The sequence below is a fragment of the Macrobrachium nipponense genome, chromosome 45 (assembly GCF_015104395.2).
Source record: "Macrobrachium nipponense isolate FS-2020 chromosome 45, ASM1510439v2, whole genome shotgun sequence".
NCBI lineage: Eukaryota > Metazoa > Arthropoda > Malacostraca > Decapoda > Palaemonidae > Macrobrachium > Macrobrachium nipponense.
In genome coordinates, this window is record NC_061105.1 from 26,799,942 (window position 1) to 26,820,833 (window position 20,892).

General features: G+C 36.1%; 1 protein-coding gene across 1 annotated transcript in view; it reads right to left on the bottom strand.

Moving 5' to 3' along the window:
* The window catches only part of LOC135214454 (carbohydrate sulfotransferase 11-like), a 49,338-nt gene extending 30,886 nt beyond the window's left edge, over positions 1-18,452 (bottom strand). Inside the window, exon 1 of the mRNA XM_064248754.1 lies at positions 17,348-18,452. Coding sequence (XP_064104824.1) covers positions 17,348-17,376 — 29 coding nt within the window. The 5' untranslated portion in view covers positions 17,377-18,452. The remainder of the gene's footprint in view (positions 1-17,347) is intronic.
* Between the last annotated feature and the right edge of the window lie 2,440 nt (positions 18,453-20,892).

A 20,892-nucleotide genomic window follows, 5' to 3' on the forward strand; every position in this document is an offset into this window, starting at 1 on the left:
TATAAAACAATGATATTGGTAAATAATAGTGATCACGTGATATATAATGATACAGTTTTTCACTTCATCTCATTAAGATACATATGCTACAGAAAATACTAATGTACTCTGATAATTGCATAGAATGAAGATTAACATGATAAAAATCATATTTTAACTGATAAAAATTTCATATATGAATTGATAAAATTATTAATGTTTATGCTGATTGATTCGTTGATTTTTATGCTAAATGTTATATATCTGATTCATTAATTCATATACTAACTCATAAATAACTGCAGATATTGGTAAGATAAAAGGTAACAGATTGATTATAGGCTACCTGATTTGTTTATACATATGTATATGGATTCATATAATTATGATTAATATATGTGCACTTTATATAGATTCCTAGTGCGTACACGCAAAAAATATATTTCGATTCTGTTATTTATGATCATTTATATATAGATTCCTAGTGCGTACACGCAAAAAATATATTTCGATTCTGTTATTTATGATCATTTATATATATAGGATACATGACCGAGGTTATACTACTTCACATTTAACTAGCTTTCGAACCACTTTTCGTCCATTACACAGTTCCAGACAACCACCTATAGCCCAATGAAACGGCCGATTTCACAGGGTTAAAACAAGGGGAAAATTTGCCTGGGCGGGTCCAACGTTCTATTTTGCGCTCATACTTATTCTCTGCATCCTAAGCTACACGATTACGTTCGCGATGAATAAAAAAACATCCCCAGCACGAGTCCTTCGCCAGCAAAGTAGAGTTGAATATCCTTCGGGTCGTAATTGTCGGAAGTATGTCCCATTTGTAGTCGATTCCCACAGCCACCGGATCGTTCCGCATTAAAACGAGATTAACGACGAGATACGGTGTCGGTCGAAGAAATCCATGAAATTCCTTTCACATTGTAGGCGGTTGTTACTTAACTGTAGTCATCCGCAGCGACGAACGATTTTTTGAAGTTGCGATGTGAAACTCTCGTACTGCAGGATACTGTAACCAGGTTCCATTAATCAGCCTGCAAGTGAAATTATACTTGTCACAAGGGCAAAGTAAATTCAGACAACATCCAAATACGGGAGGGGAGAGAGCCATTTAGACCAGACTTAACCCACATGAATTCGCTGATATTTTGGAATTCAAAAGAGTCAGCTGTACAAACTTTTTTATCCATGACATTAACAATGAGTGAACCTATCCAGGTCTATGATGACTTGTAAAAATATCCATAATTATAAAAAATAAATAGATATCATTACGAATCTCAAAGAAAATTCGATATTACTGGTAGTAAGTTACTAGACAAAAGTGGAAAACGGAGCCATTTGTAAGATTGCCAGGCAACATAAGAGTCAAAGAGAATATTAATCATGATTCTATGTGCCCTAACAAAAGTTTCATATTCAATATTCTCGCGCGCATATCTTGATACTTCTAAATGTCTATGAGGTTCAGAAAAAATTAATCCATTTTGTTGTTATAGAAATTCTATTGCCTTATTTTGTTTATTAATTTTAAAATGATTGCAAGTTGCATTGCGCATACCGATAGACACTTGTACCTAACGTCTGCCTCGCCCATGAGAAGTTCGGGCTAAGCATTCCTTTCTCCAGTCAATCTGCTTTGCAAGCAGAGACGACACACAGATGAAGCCTGTGTAAGCAGATTATTGAGGTTAAAAGGAACAAATGCTGATACGGCAATGATGACGTCGTCACTTGGCAGGAGATTGCTCTCAGCCAGCTAAGAGTTACGTTACTTGCTGTAATAAATACGACTTTAGGATAAATTTTTTGTTTTTTAATACTCGACCCACATGAGAAGAATGTCTGAAAAAAAACAGTACCAAAATTGAACAATATATTAGTTTCATGTTGGAAAACTGCATGATTATGTTAAATTAAATATTCCTTATTGAAACTAATGAAAAAGGTTTCCATACAAATTCTATATATATTATTAGCCCTGTATAAGATTCATATAGGATTATTCCATAGATAAACATTTTCACTTCTAGACTTCCTGACTTTAAAATCTCTTTTATTTTATTTATTTATTTATTTATTTATTATTATTATTATTTTTTTTTTTCATTGACTACGAATATAAATCACCGGGACAGACAATATGTCAGTAGGTTTTGGATATGTGTTTGAACTTTTAGCTTATTTGTCATTACTAAAGCGTTATTGATTTTATCGTGATTCCTTTTTTATTATAATTTGTAACCCTTCCGACTTCTTACGGAGTGTATTATATTGACTCCACTTGTATCCATATTTAATTTTTTTAATTTTTTTATTTGATTATTTTATTTATCTTATTTTTTTATATATTTATTTATATATTTTTTTTATATATATATTTGATAAATTAATGGTTGGCTTGAATATGTGGAAAAGTGTTCTAGCGGCGTACCGTATAAGGCTACTTGCGGCATCAATTCTATAGATACAAGATATAAATGATAAAGGTATTTAAAACCGCGAGAACCGCTATAATCCAGTTCGTATCCAATATCACGAGTTGTAACTCGTAAGACATTGACACTTCCTATTTAATTATCCGTTATTCTACCAAACCGATTGACTCTGGGTGATAAAATATATTATTGGTTTTCTTAATGGAAAGGAATTCACACCACGTGTTATGGAGATTATTATTGATTTACACCACCCGAGTCAGATTATCATGTGTTGAATTCCATGTTTACTGATTTAGCACTCATAAATATTCCTAACGCACACAATTGCGGTGGTTTGTTTTTAGTGCTATTACTTCTATATAACGTGTCAAGGAACTATTAACACTAAGAAGTGTTTATTCCCTCTGTCAGACTCGTAATTCTGTTAATAATTCTACGTATATTCTTTCAAGGATTGATTTGGCACAGGATAGGCTCCTAAACTGACAGGTGTCTTAGTGTATCCCTTGTTTTCATGACACGTGTTACAATTAGTTATGTGCTTTTTATATCTGTAAGCATTGTAGGCCAGTAAAATAGTGATTTGGCTTTCTGTGACATAGTAGGGAACCCTGGATGATGGAATGCAACCAGTTTATGACGATTGGTATGAAAAAGATTATTACTACTACCTGGTCGTTAGTCATCTGCTGTGTTCTTCGGGTTTTCCTCGTCACAGACCTACATATAATATTACATTTGATTACATTATTCTGATACACATACTTTAAATGTATTTTTGCTTTAGGGTTTCTGCTCGAAGTGTTTATTGGTTTGCTTAGCCACTGACCCTGTTTCCGTCCGAAGTGTTTATTGTTTGCTTATTGCTGCTGACTCGGTTTCCGTTCAAAGTGTTTATTGTTTTGGTTATGTCTGTTGACTCTTGCTTTGTTCAGTTTGTAACAGTTCTGCGCTCCAACCCAGATATTCAATGGTCGCGATCTCTTGGGTTAAGGAATTTTCTTGTTTAGATACGGTTTTAACAATAGGCACGGATGTTTCTATATCTTTTAGTCTAATTAATGGTTCTTTGCTGTATGGTGCGGGATTGCGGGATAATGCATCAGCTATGATATTTGCTTTCCCAGGTAGATATCTTATCTTGGCTCCAAAGACCTGAATGATCATTTGTCACCGAGTTCCTTTTGGACTGTGATTAAAGCCTTTGAAAAACTCGGTAAAGGACTCATGTTCGGTAAGGACTTTATCAGGATAGCCATAGATTATGAACTTAAAATGTACTAATGAGTTAAAGATACCTAGCCCTTCCTTGCCTATTACTGTATATTTACTTTCAGAGGGCTTTAGTTTACATGAATAAAAAGCTATAGGAAAGAACTGTTTATCATATTGCTGAAGTAGTACCCCTCTTACCCCTTGGTCTGAGGCGTCTGTTGCAATAAAAAAAAATTCCTTATTTAAATCAGGGATTTTTAAGTTAGGTGAGCTGCATTATTCGCTTTTAAGATATCGAACGCCTGTTGATGCTTTTTAGACCATAATAAATCTACGCTCTTCTTCGTAAGATCTGTTAAAGGAGCTGTCATGATTGAAGAGTTACATATTTACATACGATTGTAATACCCACTACAGCGCAAAAGTGCTGTATCTCCCTTTTACGTTAATAAGTACCGGAAAGTTATGAATAGCCGACACCTTACCATGGACTACTTTAAGACCTTGACTAGACACATAAAACCTAGATAAACATGTTCGGTTTTTTTAAAACTCACATTTAGATATTTTACTCTGAGATTATTTGTCTTTGTCTCTGTAACACTAGCTCTAGTTTATGTGAATGTACTTCTAAGGTATTAGAAAAGATTACAAGATCATCCATATAGGCATGTAGGTTATCCCCTAAAAGTCTCCAAACACTATATTGTAATTGGGGCGCAACGTAAGCCGGAGGCATACGTAAAAAATTGATAATGTCCCCTGAGTGTGCTGAAAACGGTGTATGAGGTACAATCACTTAGGTAATGGTATCAGGTAAAAGCCTTTAAGTAAGTCCAAGTTGGTGAAAAAAAAAAAATTTATTCTAACCTAACAGAGATAAGATGTCGGTCGGAGTACAATCGCACTGGAAACTATCGGGAGTCGTTTCCTTGTTTAAGCGTCAGAAATCTACGCAGATACGCCAAGTCCGATCTTTCATGGCATGACGTTTGAGGGAAAAATTATATGGGCTTATGTGATTTCCTAATGACTCCTATTACTAACATTTTTCAACTTCGTCATTTACCTCTATTTTGAAATTTCAGTGAGAGTCTATACGAAGGTACGTAAATAGCTTTATGTTTGTCCTTAGACCGTGTTTTGTGTTAAATTACATCCGTTTTTTCCAGAGATCACTCGCCAGTGGAGAAACTTCCTGGTATTCAGGTAAAAGATAAAAAAAAATTTCTGCTGAATCACCTCTGCTTGAATGACTTTACGGATATTACTTTAGATAGATTATCAGAGAGATTCATCTACGACTGGTTGGGCGGGATTAAAAATTAGCAACAATAAAAAATGCGATATTTATAACTTCCGTATCCACGATATGTATACGTTTGTGGATCACTAGATTTAACTTGCTGCTAGTCAACCGTGTCTAGGGCTTTGTTCGCGGAAATCGTTATATTTCAGAGTGTCGGGAAGGATTAAAATTTCATTTCCCAGCAAAGTCTTTTTACACGCACTAAGACATTCGAGGGTGCATGCTTCTCGAGATTTTGCGTGCAAAGTGCGACTGCGGTTGTGGGAGAATTCTGTTGGGTCATTTGAACAATGTTACGATTTATGAGACAAATGTATTGTTCCTTTATATAAGTTATTATTTGATTAATTGTCTCTTTTTTGTTCAAACTGATTTTGATATGTTTGAAGGTTTATAGGATTTTCCTTTGATAAACACGCCTTATTTTGCAGGATGTAAGATAATATTTTGTGTATCCCTAGATGAATCTTACAATTACACTAGATACAGATCAATGTTTTTTATAACTATAGAGGTATCTGTAAGCGCTCGCTTATCCGGACTTCTCATTAGGGAAGTTCGAACAACAGACGGTGAGTCCGTAAATACAGGATATTACGTGTACTAAAGAAATAAAACAAGATACTCTAATTTTTACGGCGCGTACAGTTGGGCTTTATCCACCACTACTTACAATAACTTACATATTAAAAAAAAACGAAAACCTGCTCTGATTACTTTATACGGTCGTGTGTTTCATAGGAAAAATCCTTTTTAATTCAAAAAGATGCTTTTCCCCACTCTGCTAGAGTCGCTTATTGTGTGGAATTTGCTATGCTTTGAACACTCGGCAGATTTGACTGACCTTGACCGCTTGACTAGGTGACACAGTCACCGAGTTTGCTTGTTTGATTCTGAACGGGCTACTGTTTCTATTTCTTTTTGTAATAATTAGGATCCTTCTCTTTATTACCATCGGAGCCAACGTTTGTTGTGTTTTTTTAGCATTATTGTTGCTGGTTACGTATAAAGCAATGAAAGACGAACTATTAGGAACTGAGCGATTACTAATAAGACAAGTTATCACTACTGCATTCAATATTAACTGTTTGTACTTCATTCTTTGCTAAAATTTGAAATAGTGAGGGATCCTGGTCAGCGCATTTAGCCTGATGAAAGTTTTTTACAGACATGTTATTCCTTGCAATCCAGCCATATTTTTAAAGTTAAGTTGAGTCATTGAGGTTCGATATTTTATATAACTCAAAAAAACTCAAGGCTAAAACTGCGATCGGGACTTTGCAAAGGAGCATTTATTGTCATGACCCGAAATAGTGTTACCTCTAATTTATATAGATTTGTATGGGTGTTCCACTTGTTTTTTGTGTGTTTTCTAATCACTACGGTGCTTAACGACCCTATCCATGCATCTGTATAAATACAGACGTCCACTGCGTAAACGCATATTCACTGTTTAATATGATTTGTTACGTAAGGGATTAATAATCACCAAAATGATAAAATTAACATAGTATATGATTATGATATTTCAGTAGAACTTCTGGAAACAGACACTCAATGATAAAAAACTCGCAGTAGCGAAATCTCAATGATGTAGATAATTTCTGTAAAAAAGTAAGATTAAGAATGTCTCGTAACTTCAGCCACAGGAATAACGAAATTCGACCTGCAAAGGAAACACTCAAAGTTACTCCAAATGAATAAAAAATTGTACTTAGCTTGCTTTTGTGGGAAGTCACGGTGTTCCGATAACGACACACGGCCTTGGTCCTCCTTCTCTATTTAGCGGATGACCTGGTTTTTTGGCTTGAGTTTCCCCCGTGCGCGTTGTTGGGATGATTCGAGCCCTTGAAAATCCGATGCTGCAGACGCGTTCGGTTTGTTTCTTGCAGTGCCGGAAACGCTCACTAACGATGTTTTCTTGAATGATTCTAATGAGAGACGAAGCTTCCGTTGCCGTAGGAAAAGGACACGTCGGTTTTGTTTCTTGAAGTTATTCACTAAACGATGATACTAAGTTGCTTGACGAATCTTGTTGTTTTCTGAAGTCGCACTAAACGATGATACTAGGTTGCTTGAAGAATCTGCTGCTTTCGTCGTCGTTGACTTCATGATTTATTATTCTGTTTTTTCTTCGTAGGACGTTGTAGAGTTCTTCTGGTCCACTGCCACCAATATTAGGGCTTGTGCCTTGTACGATAAGGCGCCCTATGAGGTAATGTTAGACTTGCGATAATCTTACGCTAAGTCGGTTGGTATTGCACTTCCATCTTCAATGGAGTGTCTTGGGGTTTGTAGATTACTTACGAAGTCGGTATTATGTTCTTGGTTATTACGACGATGTGTTAAAATCATGATGATTCGGTGAGGAGGTTCTTGTAGAAAACACGAAGTATAAAAATAGATATGTATTCTTCTGAAGTTTTACATGCTGAAGATCAGATATGATTGTACAAGTCTTCTAATAACGATAGCTTGATCGCTTCTGCCAATGATGATGGCTAATCCTATTCCTCTACATGATAAAGGTTAGGTAAAGAGGTACAGGTCTTCTAATGATGATAGCTAACTCTATTTTGCCTGTCTACCATCTCTGTTACAAGTTATGAAGGAACAGACAGTAGTTCGAACATATGAACATACATACAAATGACATAGTTTCATACGAACACACAATCAAATGAGACACGCTACAGATCACGTAGGCGGTAGTTGTCTCAAGCAGGGAGCTTGGACTAATGTTTATAAACAATTGAATGACTACAGGTGACGGCCGTTATCTTAGCCTATTTTATTGTATACGTATCTTTAGCGTCTCTAGTCTGATCACATTCCTGCAAGCAATCTTTTATATATATGGACTAACATTCCATATTTTTATTATGTAAACACTTACATATATACTATATATATATATATATATATATATATATATATATATATATATATATATATATATATATATATATGTATATATATAGATAGATAGATAGATAGATAGATAGATAGATATATCATATATAAATGTATATATATATACATTTATATATATGAAAAAATAAATGGTATATTATATATATATATATATATACATATACATATATATATATATATATATATATATATATATATAATATATATATATATATCTATATATATATCTATTATATATATATATGAAGCCTCCTGATGAAGTGGTCAAGAAATTCAAGTCTCATGTAAGAGGGCAATGATTCAACTCTTATCCAAAGGAACCGATCCAGACTTATTTTGTTAAACTTCCGTATATGTAATATAATAGCCCCTGATTTTTAGTCAAATGCAGAAAGTCGTTATCATGATTGAGAGGCACGTCACTGGCAACTCTGGTTCCCAAAAATAGGCAAGGTAAAGGTGACTCACCTGAATAAGTGCAGAGATGTAAATACCAAAAATAGAAAGGGTGAGAATTCCACTGCTGTGCAAATTCCCAATGTGAAACTCAGTAAATTCCTTTTATTTTCATCCTAGGCAATCGGCCCCTATGCCTCTCTTCCTTGCTATCATACTATTCTCATCACGAAGTTTGAGTACGTGTTCCGTTCCATGGACACTGTCCAAGCTACACTGGACAAAGAAAGAACCATAAAATCCAAACCAATTTCAGCCTAGCTTCCCAGCCTTCAGTCTCCTCGCAGGCGGGGAGGGTTTAAGTGTGGTGTTTGTAAGCCAGTGTTATATCGTTCCCTCTCTTATTTTCTTAGCATTTTTTAAATCTAATTTTTTTTAATTCAGCCTTTTCAAATTTGGAGAATAAGTATCATGAGTTCTTCTAAAGTACCTTAAGAAATAAAGTCAAAATGAAGAAAAATGGAGAACAGAATTTGGTCATTACAGCTTCAGAGATGTAAATGTACAAAAATAATCTGATGACTAATGTCAAACCGCTTGATATAACAAGCAATGAACTTTCCTTTCCTAATGTTTGCTGTTTTCTGTAACTTGTAAGACTATGTCGATAAAAGAAGGATTTTGTTATGTAAACAATGTCTAATGATTTAAGTAAACCCGAGAGATCTGCTTCGCAATATGAGGAAAGCAGATATTGAAATCTGTTCCTTACAATAACGTGGATATAATTTTTAGTTACTAAATGTACAGCACGGTTTTTTTTTCTGTGAAACATTTGCACAGCATTTTCAAAATTCATCCGTCATTTACTCTCTTGACTTTTTAAACCAGATAGAAAATGACTTGACTGAAGCTACCTAATGATATTTGAACGAAGCTGTCTCCTCTTAGTATTTAGGTAGAGGTTTATTTCATATAACCTGACGCACTCAAGGACCGACAGCAGTTAATGTAACAAAATGCATGAATTTTACAAGTTCAGATAACAGAAGGTAACAGGATACATCATTTGAGCAGTGTGGAAACCTATAGGCTAACTCATACGAGAAACCAATGATGATGATATAGCCTTTAAGGCCCAGTAGTTCTTAAACTTTTTTGCCTTGCACCCCTCACACACGCCCCCCAGCCCCCCCCCCCCCCCCCCCACCCCCCCCCCTTTCTGCATATTGTATAGATCCCACCCGCCAAACCCCTATAATCCTTGCAACTATAAACAATATGATCTCTATTTGTACATCATTATAATTCATTGCCTATATGAGTATATGGGTGAATGATAGCTTTTTGTTCCAACGCTGTTGAACTTTTTGTAAGTATGCACCGTACTGTTTCAATGAAATAAACAATGTTCATAGAAAACTGGTAAAACAAGCAAATGATGAAACCAAATTTGATCTCAATCCTTATTCAAACAGTTGCAGTATTATACAGATTACATTGATAGAAAATTTTAGAAAAAAATACTAATTATTAATAAAAAAAACAAATTATACATGGGTCATGACCACACAAAAAATTAATACACATCCTGCTTAGTGATTTCTTTATCACATTTATGTAGTATGGAAAACAAAGGATACTGATGACAATAAATCCATATTTATAAAAAAAAAAATTGTCATCGTTACTAGTTTAACTGTTACTGTATGTATAATATTAACGAAACAGTGGATTATACTGCCAACTAGTTGGGGAATATTTGGTGGTGTTTGACTCGACGCACATCGGAGATCGCTCGCCACATTAAGCTCATTTCTTTTCTTTGTTTTGATCCCAACTAATGCTGAAAATTCTCTTCACACACCCGCTCGAGCAGAGAGCGCGAGAAAATCTTATCATAACAATAAAAGACAATTCATAGCCGAGATTTTCAATGATAATTGACTTCTTATCTGTAATTTTTGGAATGTTTTGCGATAATATTCAGAAAACATATGGAAGCAGTAATGGTATTGGCAATTTTGCAATTATCACAAATAAACAAAATAATTGGCACCATCTGGCAACCCTGCTTGCGGCCCCCTTGGGAGCTTCTGGAGGCACCACTCGGGGGCGCGCCCCACAGTCTAAGAATCACTGCAGTAGGCCAAAGTTAGGCAACACGCCACCAGCTGAAATTTCAAGAACACTGGGGCTTTTGGGGGTAATTTTTCGGTCATTCTCCAAACCGAAGGCAATTCTTGATTGACACAGTGCAGAACATTATGGAATCCAAGGTTTTACCATTAGAAACGATGGGCTCGAAATACTGTCTTCCTCTAGTTTCTTCGAAACTTGGATGAAGGTTGGTATTTTGTTTAATGCTTGGAAATAAAAAATGCTTGATATTCTACGTTGCATCGGAAGAATCAATTATGTGGATTGCACTGCAAGATTCACGAGGAATCATTCTCTTGAGGAAATCCACTGACATCTGATATCACAAGAATATGAAGTCTTTGAAGCAAAATCTCGTTTGAATATTTAAAAGAAGGGAAGTAATATAGAATATACTGTCCTCATTCTGCATGATATTTTCAAGAAACTGAACTAGCATTTGTACATCAAATTGCTATGAAACGTGACGGATATTATTGCTACAAGTGAAGGAGAATGAAATTCGTGTATGATTATGTGGTAAGTGAATTTTTTGTTGCATATGTTTAGATAAATTCTCAGTGATGTGCTTTCGTCGATATATTTGTGATAAGATTGACCGACTGTCCGCATAATTGAGAAATTATATACTTATAGCACGTGCAGGTGTATACGACACAGAGGTGAGAGTCTCTCGCAGGGGCGGCGGGGGGGTGTGTGTGGACGTATATACCGTATGAAGGATATCTTTTACAGAAACATGTGCATGTATACTGCATTATATATTTAACATCGGTGCGTCTGCAGAAAAACTCCACTTGCCGGCTTGTTTAGTACCACTTTCTGGGGGGATGAACGCGTAAACAGACAGACGGCAAATTTCTCACTTTGCGCTGGATTGCATACATCCTTCTCTGCATTGTTCAGTCATAAAAATGTATTGATAAACGAGTAAAACGTCGATTCTCTGCTCCTTTCTTGATTGCGTGATAACTGGCTTCCCTCCGAGTTTTAAATTGATGAGAATTTTCTGCCTTGGTTAGCACTACGCGGGTTCTTCCTTAGCGGTGGTCTCCCTGGGTAATGACATATCTGTACAGTAAGCCACTGAAACAGGGATATGATGTGTATTTTCCTCCTAAATTCACAATTCATTTTTCTTCCTCAAAAGCAAATAGTGTTTAGAAAATGTTTAAATTCTAGTCCGTATATGTTTTACCCTCGGATCAATATTGATCCATGTGCGTGACACACTCGGCCTCGTGGAACCATAAGCGTGTAATGGTTCCCGGTTGCGGGACTTACCCCGGTCACGATTTCGATAATCAACTTCATAGTTAGAATGTTCATAATTAGTTTTCGTTGCATTATTATTATTATTATTATTATTATTATTATTATTATTATTATTATTATTATTGCCAGAGCCACACCAGCATTAATACCAGCTGAATACCAGAGACGACCCCGGCCTGACATTGACCTCTCTTATGGAATGATACCAACACCGACGACGACACCCCCTGCTTGACCTGGACCAGAGGAACGCCTTTTCATACACCAGTATTATGATAATAACAGTATACTGATAATACCAGTTTTAATAAATCCTGTTCTAAATAAAATACAACTTTGAGCATTATCCCCAATATGAATATTGGCCAATTATTGCGAAGTATCGCTGAGCCAGAAAAGCGAGTAATAAGAAAAATAGAAAAGATAATATATATGATTAACTCGCTGAATTCTGCCATTTTATTCAATAGTATTATTATTATTATTATTATTATCATTATTATTATTATTTTTATTATTATTATTAAGTTTTCCCCCGATTTTGAGTTAACTAACTAGGTATGCGCCTTGTGATTGGCGATTATCTTTCGAAATATGTATTTTCCTGGACCGCTTTAATTTTTCCAGGTCACAAGGCAACTGAAATAAAAGGACAGAATATCAGTAATTGTGTGAAGATCCCAAAAACGACGCTTAAGTGCCCTGTCTTCAAATTACAATTAAATTCTAAGAGGAACCGTCGGTTTTTAAAGTGGTTAGTTCCACGATCCTCCATTTTGCTGAAAAACACTTTGCTCTTTAAATCCCACAAACCGTTGGGTTTCGAGTAGGTTTCAATTTGGTCCATTTTTAAGGTTACAGTTCAGTTCAAAGTTTTATATTTTCATTGACTGTCATACCCAGGGAGACCACCGCTAAGGAAGAAACCGCGTAGTGCTAACCAAGGCAGAAAATTCTCATCAATTTAAAATTCGAAGGGAAGCCAGTTATCACGCAATCAAGAAAGGAGCAGAGAATCGACGTTTTACTCGTTTATCAATACGTTTTTATGACTGAACAACACAGAAAAGGATGTATGCAATGCAGTACAAGCGAAATTGATTTATTAGGCACCTTATGCGTACTTGATTCATAAACTAAACCTGTTTCTATTATTTCCCTCTTCGGGTGTCATTTCTTGCCATTCTTCTCTGTCGTCTCTCAGCTTCACCTTGAGATTATTATTATACGTTAGTCCATCATCCCCTTCTCATCAGATATCTGAAGTCGTGAGTCAAACTGTCGCAGTAATCCATCACTCCTCAATTCTTCTCTAATTGATTTTGAGCTTTTTTCTCATTGTTATGCTTGCATTTCCTTCCAGCCATTTCTGCGATTCGTATTTTCCTCCAAGTTTACTTAAGCAATTTTGCCACTCTTCTAGAATCAGTTTAGCCTCACGGCTTGTAGACATGACTTCTATCTTCTCAGTCTAAGCAACGGTATTCAATCATTAGTGCAATTGTTTCTGCACAGTTTTATGTCATGAATGATGGTCATTATTCTTCTCTTTTTCTCAGTCGCAAGTCACGACATCAGCCATTCGCCACAGACAGGCTTCACGTTAAGAACTTTAACTACTTTTGTCATCGTTCAATATTACTGCATTATCGCTTATCTATCTTATGAATGAATGTGCATGGCATGATCTCAAGTAATTATCTTATATCATCTATCTCTCCGCCGTTTTACCCTATGATTTTTATTAATTACTGTCATTCGTTTAATTAAGGTTTGGCTTAACATTATAATATCTAACCTCTACTTTCAGATTACTTTCTTTTTCCAGTGTGAAGTTAAAGCTGAAACTTGACCTTTTTAGGACATTTTTAGTCACTTTTTAGACCATTTACACCTCTTTTATGTCTGCACATATATGTCTTCCACCTCTCTCTAGGTTAACGTTATGTTTTATTGCAATAAATACTGTCAGCATTAGTATTTCTGGCAATAATTATCCTCATCCATTTCTTAAATTTCTCTTCAAGATCTCCAGTAACTGCAATTTTACTGTATTTGTCTATTGCCTTGTTTTAACCCAAGTACTTTTGTCGTGATTACTCAGCAGTAGCACTCATTTATCTGCTTTTCTTTCCATCTTACGATCCCTGATAATTTTCTTAGATACAGAAACCAAAGCAACCCCTAGCTAAGGTCCATTTTGTGAAAGAAAACGGCTTCTAAAGAAAAATGTGGCGTTTAACCTGAAAAGGAAGGGAATAAAAGGAAGCAGGAAGCGAGTTCAAGGGTTTGGGAAGACGCTGTCGCTGATATGTGCATTCCTCCCATATCACTAATTTGCTAAAAGTGAATGCGAGGTAAGTGTCCTGTCGAGCGTTATGAAGTTATTTGGAGAAGACTGGAGTAATCTTGAGTTCTCCTAAGCTTACCATTATGATTTCTGCCAATTTATCCTATCTCTGTTTTCATTTCAACCTCATTAATATACATCATAATTAATGGCATTACCTAAAAACATCAGCATCATGTGATGCAGCAACGACCTCTTTCATTTATTTCTACCATATCTAGACATGGGATAAATGGGAATCATTGTTAGCAAACGTTTATTTGCTAACATTGATTCCCATTTATTTCACTTTTTGATAGAAAATGCTCTCTGTCTTCTCTCCTGACTTTGAAATCATCGATAATATTTACTCTAATTTACCCCTTTTACTATAAGAGAATTATAACTTTGATTACTCTTCTACCTTCGTAATGTAGTTTTTAATTCTAGTAATATTTGCTCGCATTCATTGCTACGGCGTGTCAGCGTTTTTTGTCGCAGTTCATCAAGTGTTACCTCCCTGCAAATAACATTCCAGTTATGAAGTTTAGTTATTCCTTTAATTAAATTTCGTTAACCAAAATGACACTATCTGTAACTAATGTCTCCTTGACTAGGCTCAGTGGAGTGCACTTATTCTATTCATCGCTATCTCCTTAACAAAAATTTCAAGATGAATAGCTACTACTTTCTTTAATTTATTTAAAACCAAATTTCACATCTCTAGCAGGTGTTTTCACTGGTATCTCATCAACTAATTCCATGAGGCTCTGTCATCGTCCTCATTCAGCCAAATGCCATGATGTCTAACAACTGCTTTCTTTTATTTATCCCCAACGAAATTCCGTCTCTGTATGAAATGTTTTAACTGACATCTCCTCAATCAATTTCATAATGCTAAGTCTTTTTTTTTATTGACATCACCTCAGCCAAATGTCAAGATTTCTAGTTGCTTTCATTAATTTCTCTTGAACTAAATGTCTAATCTCTGACAGATGTTTTCGTTGATATGGTCTCTACATGTATCATCTCGTCCAGTCATTTTCTTCATTGATATGGTCTCAACCATATTAAGATGTCTAGAGATTGATTTAACTGGTCTCTCCTCAGTCAAATGACAAATTTTCAGCAACTTTTTCATTGATATCTCCTCTTCCACTTTCACAGTGTTCTAAAATTGTCTTCACTAATATTGGCTCAATCACATAGCATGATGTCTAGCCGCTGATTTCATCAATTTCTCCTCAGCAAGATGTCATGTCCCTGACAGATGTTTTCACTGATATCTCTTCATCCAATCGCATAACATCCTCTCATTTTCTTCGCTGATACTGTCGCATCCAAATATCATTATGACTAGCCAATGCTTTCAATCATTTCTCCTAAGATAAATTTCATGCCTCCAGCAGGTATTTTCTTCATCTCCTCAATCAATCTCATAATTGTTTGTCATTCTCTTCTCATATCGGTTCAACCAAATGTCAAGACGTCTACTACCCTCTGCTTTTAATAATCTCTCCTCAATAAGCTCCCGTCATAATGTCATCCTATTACCTACATTTCTTTGTATTATGAGTTCATACACTAATGCCGATGTCAGCGAAGACAGGTGAGCACAAGTAAAAAAAAAAAGTGGGTGGGGGGTGGGGCGCCTGTTTTCAGAAACAACAGGTCTCAGTAAAGCCAAACTCCAACATAAAATACTTGGTTAGTACTTAGATTGGTAATCATAAATGAATGCCAGAGGGATTTGGCTCTTAACATCCTGCTGTCATTACGTATTTTGGGGGCCAGTGCCAATAGAATAAATTTGTGAGCCGCCCAGTCAAAGTACATTGGCAAATGTCAAAATATGTAGCATATTGTCAATGTATTGCCACTGATTGTATTCACATCTTTCCAGTCACTTATTCCACAGGCTTCCTATGTCTCACCAGTTGCCTCTTAGACCTCTTGGAGACTCATTGTCATTTGTATCAGACGCCTGATACCATGATATCACTACTAATTCCATTCAGTCCTTGGCTCATGACAACAAGAAATTCAATCAAAGAACCTCGGTAAATATAAAGTTCTTAGACTAATGTCATGGTATTTTACTATTGATTCCAATCATCTTTTTCAAGCGCTCTCACTCCATTACCATCTTAGGTCATTTTGAGACCTGTTATCATTTGCATTGGATTTCCAAGGCCTGATATAGCGATGTCACTGTTAACCTCATGACTCGTATTAACCAGTCACTTAATCGAAGCATCTCAGTTAATGTCAAAATGTTTAACCTAAATTCATAATGCATTGTCATTTCATTTATACATATCTTTTCCATAGCTCTCACTCCATTAGAATTCCAAGGCCCAATTCAATCCTGTCACTGTCAATTTCATTTATTTTTTGTTAATTAATTGGTGAATGACCATTCTATTAAACCACCTCGGTCAAATGGCAAAACGTTTAGCCTAATGTCATTGTTTTTATTCATTTCGTTTTCAAGTAGACTCACTCCTCTGGCCTCATAGGCCCTTCTGTGAAGCATTTTCATTTGCATGAAACTTCTTGTACCTACTGCCTTGATATCACTACTGATTCCATTCATCTTGCAAGTAAGGTATGGTGGCCGTCCAAGGTTTAATGCCATGATATCATTATCACGTAAATCAAGTTGATAAAATTGACTTTAGTTTGACCTTAGTGTCGAAGTAACAATGTATTATTTTTATTTTGCAACATATTCTCGATCAAATACTCTGTCATCGGTTCCCTATAGCTAATGATATTTCCAAAGTTCTATATTCGTTTAACAATTCTCTGTTTTCAAAACTGCCATGACCAGCATGAGTTTTTACTGACATTACATCTTGAAGATTTTTTAAATTCCTTTATTGTGAGCAAAGTTTCATTAAGCCCAACGCCTATTTTTCCGATCTGCAGACGATATCTCGGGAAGTTGTGGGTTTTCTTCATTCCCTTGCATGACAGTTGGGGCATGCTCCCAACTTTCTCAAACCCAGGACATACCCCAAATCTCAGTAAAAACTTTCCACTGACTTGGGTTTGAATCCCTTGCTTAAAAGTGAGCTGAATCACAATTTCCCTTTATTTAATCAGTTACCAATTTATCTTTTTCATGATCATTATGAATTCAATGTGCTTTTATTTGTTATGGAATATGTAACTCTGTATCATATAATCAATTCTACACTTTCTTTCTACATTTACTTTTTTTCCTTAATGTACACATCGGTAATCTTTTTCTAAATTAATCACAATAATAAACTGACTCACCTCAACCGTAGGTTATAATGCCTTGCCATTACTTGGATGATGTTCGTGACCGGTCACACTCCATGGCAGTAACTGAAAATATTCTCACCCTCCAGTCAGGGGCGCCTTGTCCTCCTGGGGACCTTCCGTACTCGACATTCACAACTTGTCCAGATATCTGTCATATTTCAGCTTTGTGGTTTCTCTCATTCTAAGTCTATCTCGGATGGAAAATAAAGGAATATGGCTTTCTGTTATATGACAGCTTTCATTTCATTCGTTTAAGTTAGCTTGAAAAGGATTCTATATTGAGTGAAATATGTATAGTAATGCTCTTCCTGATTGAATTATCCATTACACTTGAGGAGCGCAGTAGTATTGTGTTTGTTAACCACTCAGACTGCAATGCACCACATCACCCAGGAGCAATATTTATTTAAATCCAACACTGCATTTCACTGGAACGATGTTTTTATCACTGGCACTTTCCGCTACCACTGCTAAAATGTCTTCCACCAGCACGTTTTCATGACCACCAACGTCCATGGAAACCTTTCATGAACGCATCAAGTCGAGCATACTTTGACGCAGCAAGATATCGTATCCTCACGTAACATCGCCTGACAGCAATGCACTGCACGACCAAGAGGATGAGGAAAAGGGATTGACCACACTGCTCACGCTGTCAGTGACTCCGTTCAGTCGGAGCAAAGCCGAATTTTCTCTTCAATTCCAGCTGTGGAAGGTCCATCGCGAACTCGTTCGTTGTGGGTAACGTTGACAGCCACTGTCGAACACAAGACTCGAAAGCAGCCAAAACTGTGTTTATGTCGCCGCTGATAGAATCTATCTCCGCTCCCGCACTCCGACCAGTTCAGTCCTGTATCCTGCAGGAAATCGGTGTTGGGGGAAAATTGTTTTCATTCACGATATCAAAATAGAATCTCCTTACGCCGATGTCCTGGTTTCTTTGTGATATAAAGGTAGATAATTGGCTGTTTGTTATTTCTGTTGCGTAGCAGTGGTGGGAAGGGCTGGGGAAAGAAGGGGGAGAAGGGAAGAGAACCACTAGAAGAGAGGGAGAGTGATGACGACCTCACGCAGCCGAGTGAGGGAAAACACTGGAAGAGTGGGTGACTCGGGGTGAGTCTGGAAGCCTCCTGGAAAGGAAGAATGGATCGGTAGAGAGAGAGAGAGAGAGGGAGAGAGAGAGAGAATCAAACTTGACATAATGTATTTCCTACAGCTATATGTTCTCTCTTTCTTTCTTATTCCCCTTGGATGGGGCCAAGAGGGGAACGTAGTAATCCGCAAGTAGTAACGGCAGTTAATATTGACACTTATCAATAATTACTAGTCTGACGTCATCGGCCAGGCCAATGAGAACACCATGAATGAACGTTAGCGGGCAAATGATTAAGCGTTCTTAGTGGCGAGAAGTGCCACAGTGCGTGCCAATTAAATGTAAGGTAACTTTCCTGGATGGCTAAACGAATGAAAATTTATGGATATTCTCATATATCTTCGTTCTGTAAGTCATCCCTTCTTTATACTGCAGTGCCTAACGCAAGGTACTTTTGACTCAGCAAACGTCTCACTTCAGTCAATTTGTTAACGTCTTATTATCGAAAAGTACATCAATACGGTATTCAACGCAACCTCGGGCGTGGCATAGCACGTGTGGTGCCAGTGCCCATCGCGAGACCTTCTGTAGTACTTTGAGACTGACTACATCGACACAGAAGGAAAGCCCAACAAATGACGTAATTGGCAACTTCGCAGGACCTTCCCCTGCAGAAGCGTACCCGTCGAAATGTTCGCATATGCACAACCACGCCCTGAGTGCCGCCATTCTTTGTAGGGGCGGAATACTCGGTCTCATATTAATGAGTCGTCCCCTTCTGTTTTCCCTTCTGTAGAAATCTATGTCCATTTATTTTGAAATATGAGTTTGCCGTCGATATTAGGCTGAAGCTGTTGAACGTTTGAGGTTAGAAGGGCGGAGTTCGGTATTGATTCAACGAGGGCGGCATGACTGCCACGTTCATCAGCTCTTGCTCGTAGGCGACTGAAAACGGCCATCTGAGAAGCGGTCGGTGTGACGTTGAAAAACAGCCACATACCTTACAACGAAACAGACAAATTGTCTTTCAAGATAATGATTTCTTCCTGTATACAAGAAAGCGCACACAGATCAAAGTCCGTATATGCCTCCTGTTAAAACATGAGGGTTCTTTTTGTATTATATACATATATACGCCGTCATAGAATGTAAAACGTTGTTAGAAACCAATGAGAAAAAAATAATATTTTTCATTTGTATCTAATCATTTATTAGCTATAAAACACGATCAATATTTAAATATTCTTTTTTTTATTAACAAACACGTCATTGAAAATTGAAACACAATACATTTTAAATACTCAAGACGTTTATTCACAATTTTATTCACCGTCCTTTTATTTTAACCAACATTGCAGATAAACTCAGCCTCATCATCTCCAATCTGCTATTAGAATGAAAGGAACACTTGGGATGAATGTGCTTATTATTAACCCGCATACATTGAAAAATGACCATTCATCAAAACAATCAGACGAACACCTTTCAAGTCTTCGCGTTATGCAATTTCTTTCGCATCATCAGGAACATTAATACATTTTTGAAAAAAAGATGTTTTAGTTAATTGGAAACTAAAAATGTTTATTAGTTAGTATTCATCCTGTATTATAGAAAGAAAAAATGTTATTCAAAATAGGATACGGAGGTTCGGTCTGCGCATGCGTTTAATTACCATGTGCTTAAAATTGCCTTCGACGTATTAAATTTTTTACCGCTATTTTAGTCATCTTTCTTACAGCGCAGTTGACGAAAAACAAGGTGTTTACACCGGAACTGAAGTTGATACAGACGCTTGTATACATGTATACAAACTTTTATTTATATATATATATATATATATATATATATAACATTATATATATATATATATATATATATATATATATATATATATATATATATATTATATATATAGATATATATATATATACATATATATCTTATATATATATATATATATATATATATATATATATATATATATAATATATATCTATATATATATATATATATACGGTAAAAAGGGTGGGAAACTATAAAAACGCCAAAATATAGAAAGTAAGTACTATATTTCAGAGATTGCTGTTTCTCTCTTCAGGTAGGTAATGAATGAGAAAAGTTACTGGAAAGGAGGTATTTATACCAAGAGATCCATCCACAGGTAGCACGTTTTTCTAAGTCACCCCCACTGATAATTCTTTAATCTTCTTAAGCGTTGGTTGAAGGAAGATTCTCTCACTGATATCTGAATCTCAGGCGCTCTTTGAGGTATTCATTACCTGTCTTTGTTAATCAAGGCTGACTCTATCATTTGGCTTTTGTACCGACATCTGCTGCTGTAAATTATATGTGACGAATTCCAGTTTATTCTGCGGTTAGGGTTATTTATACAGTTAAAAATAGCTGTAAAACCGATAAAAGATTGGTCACAGTCCCAGGCATG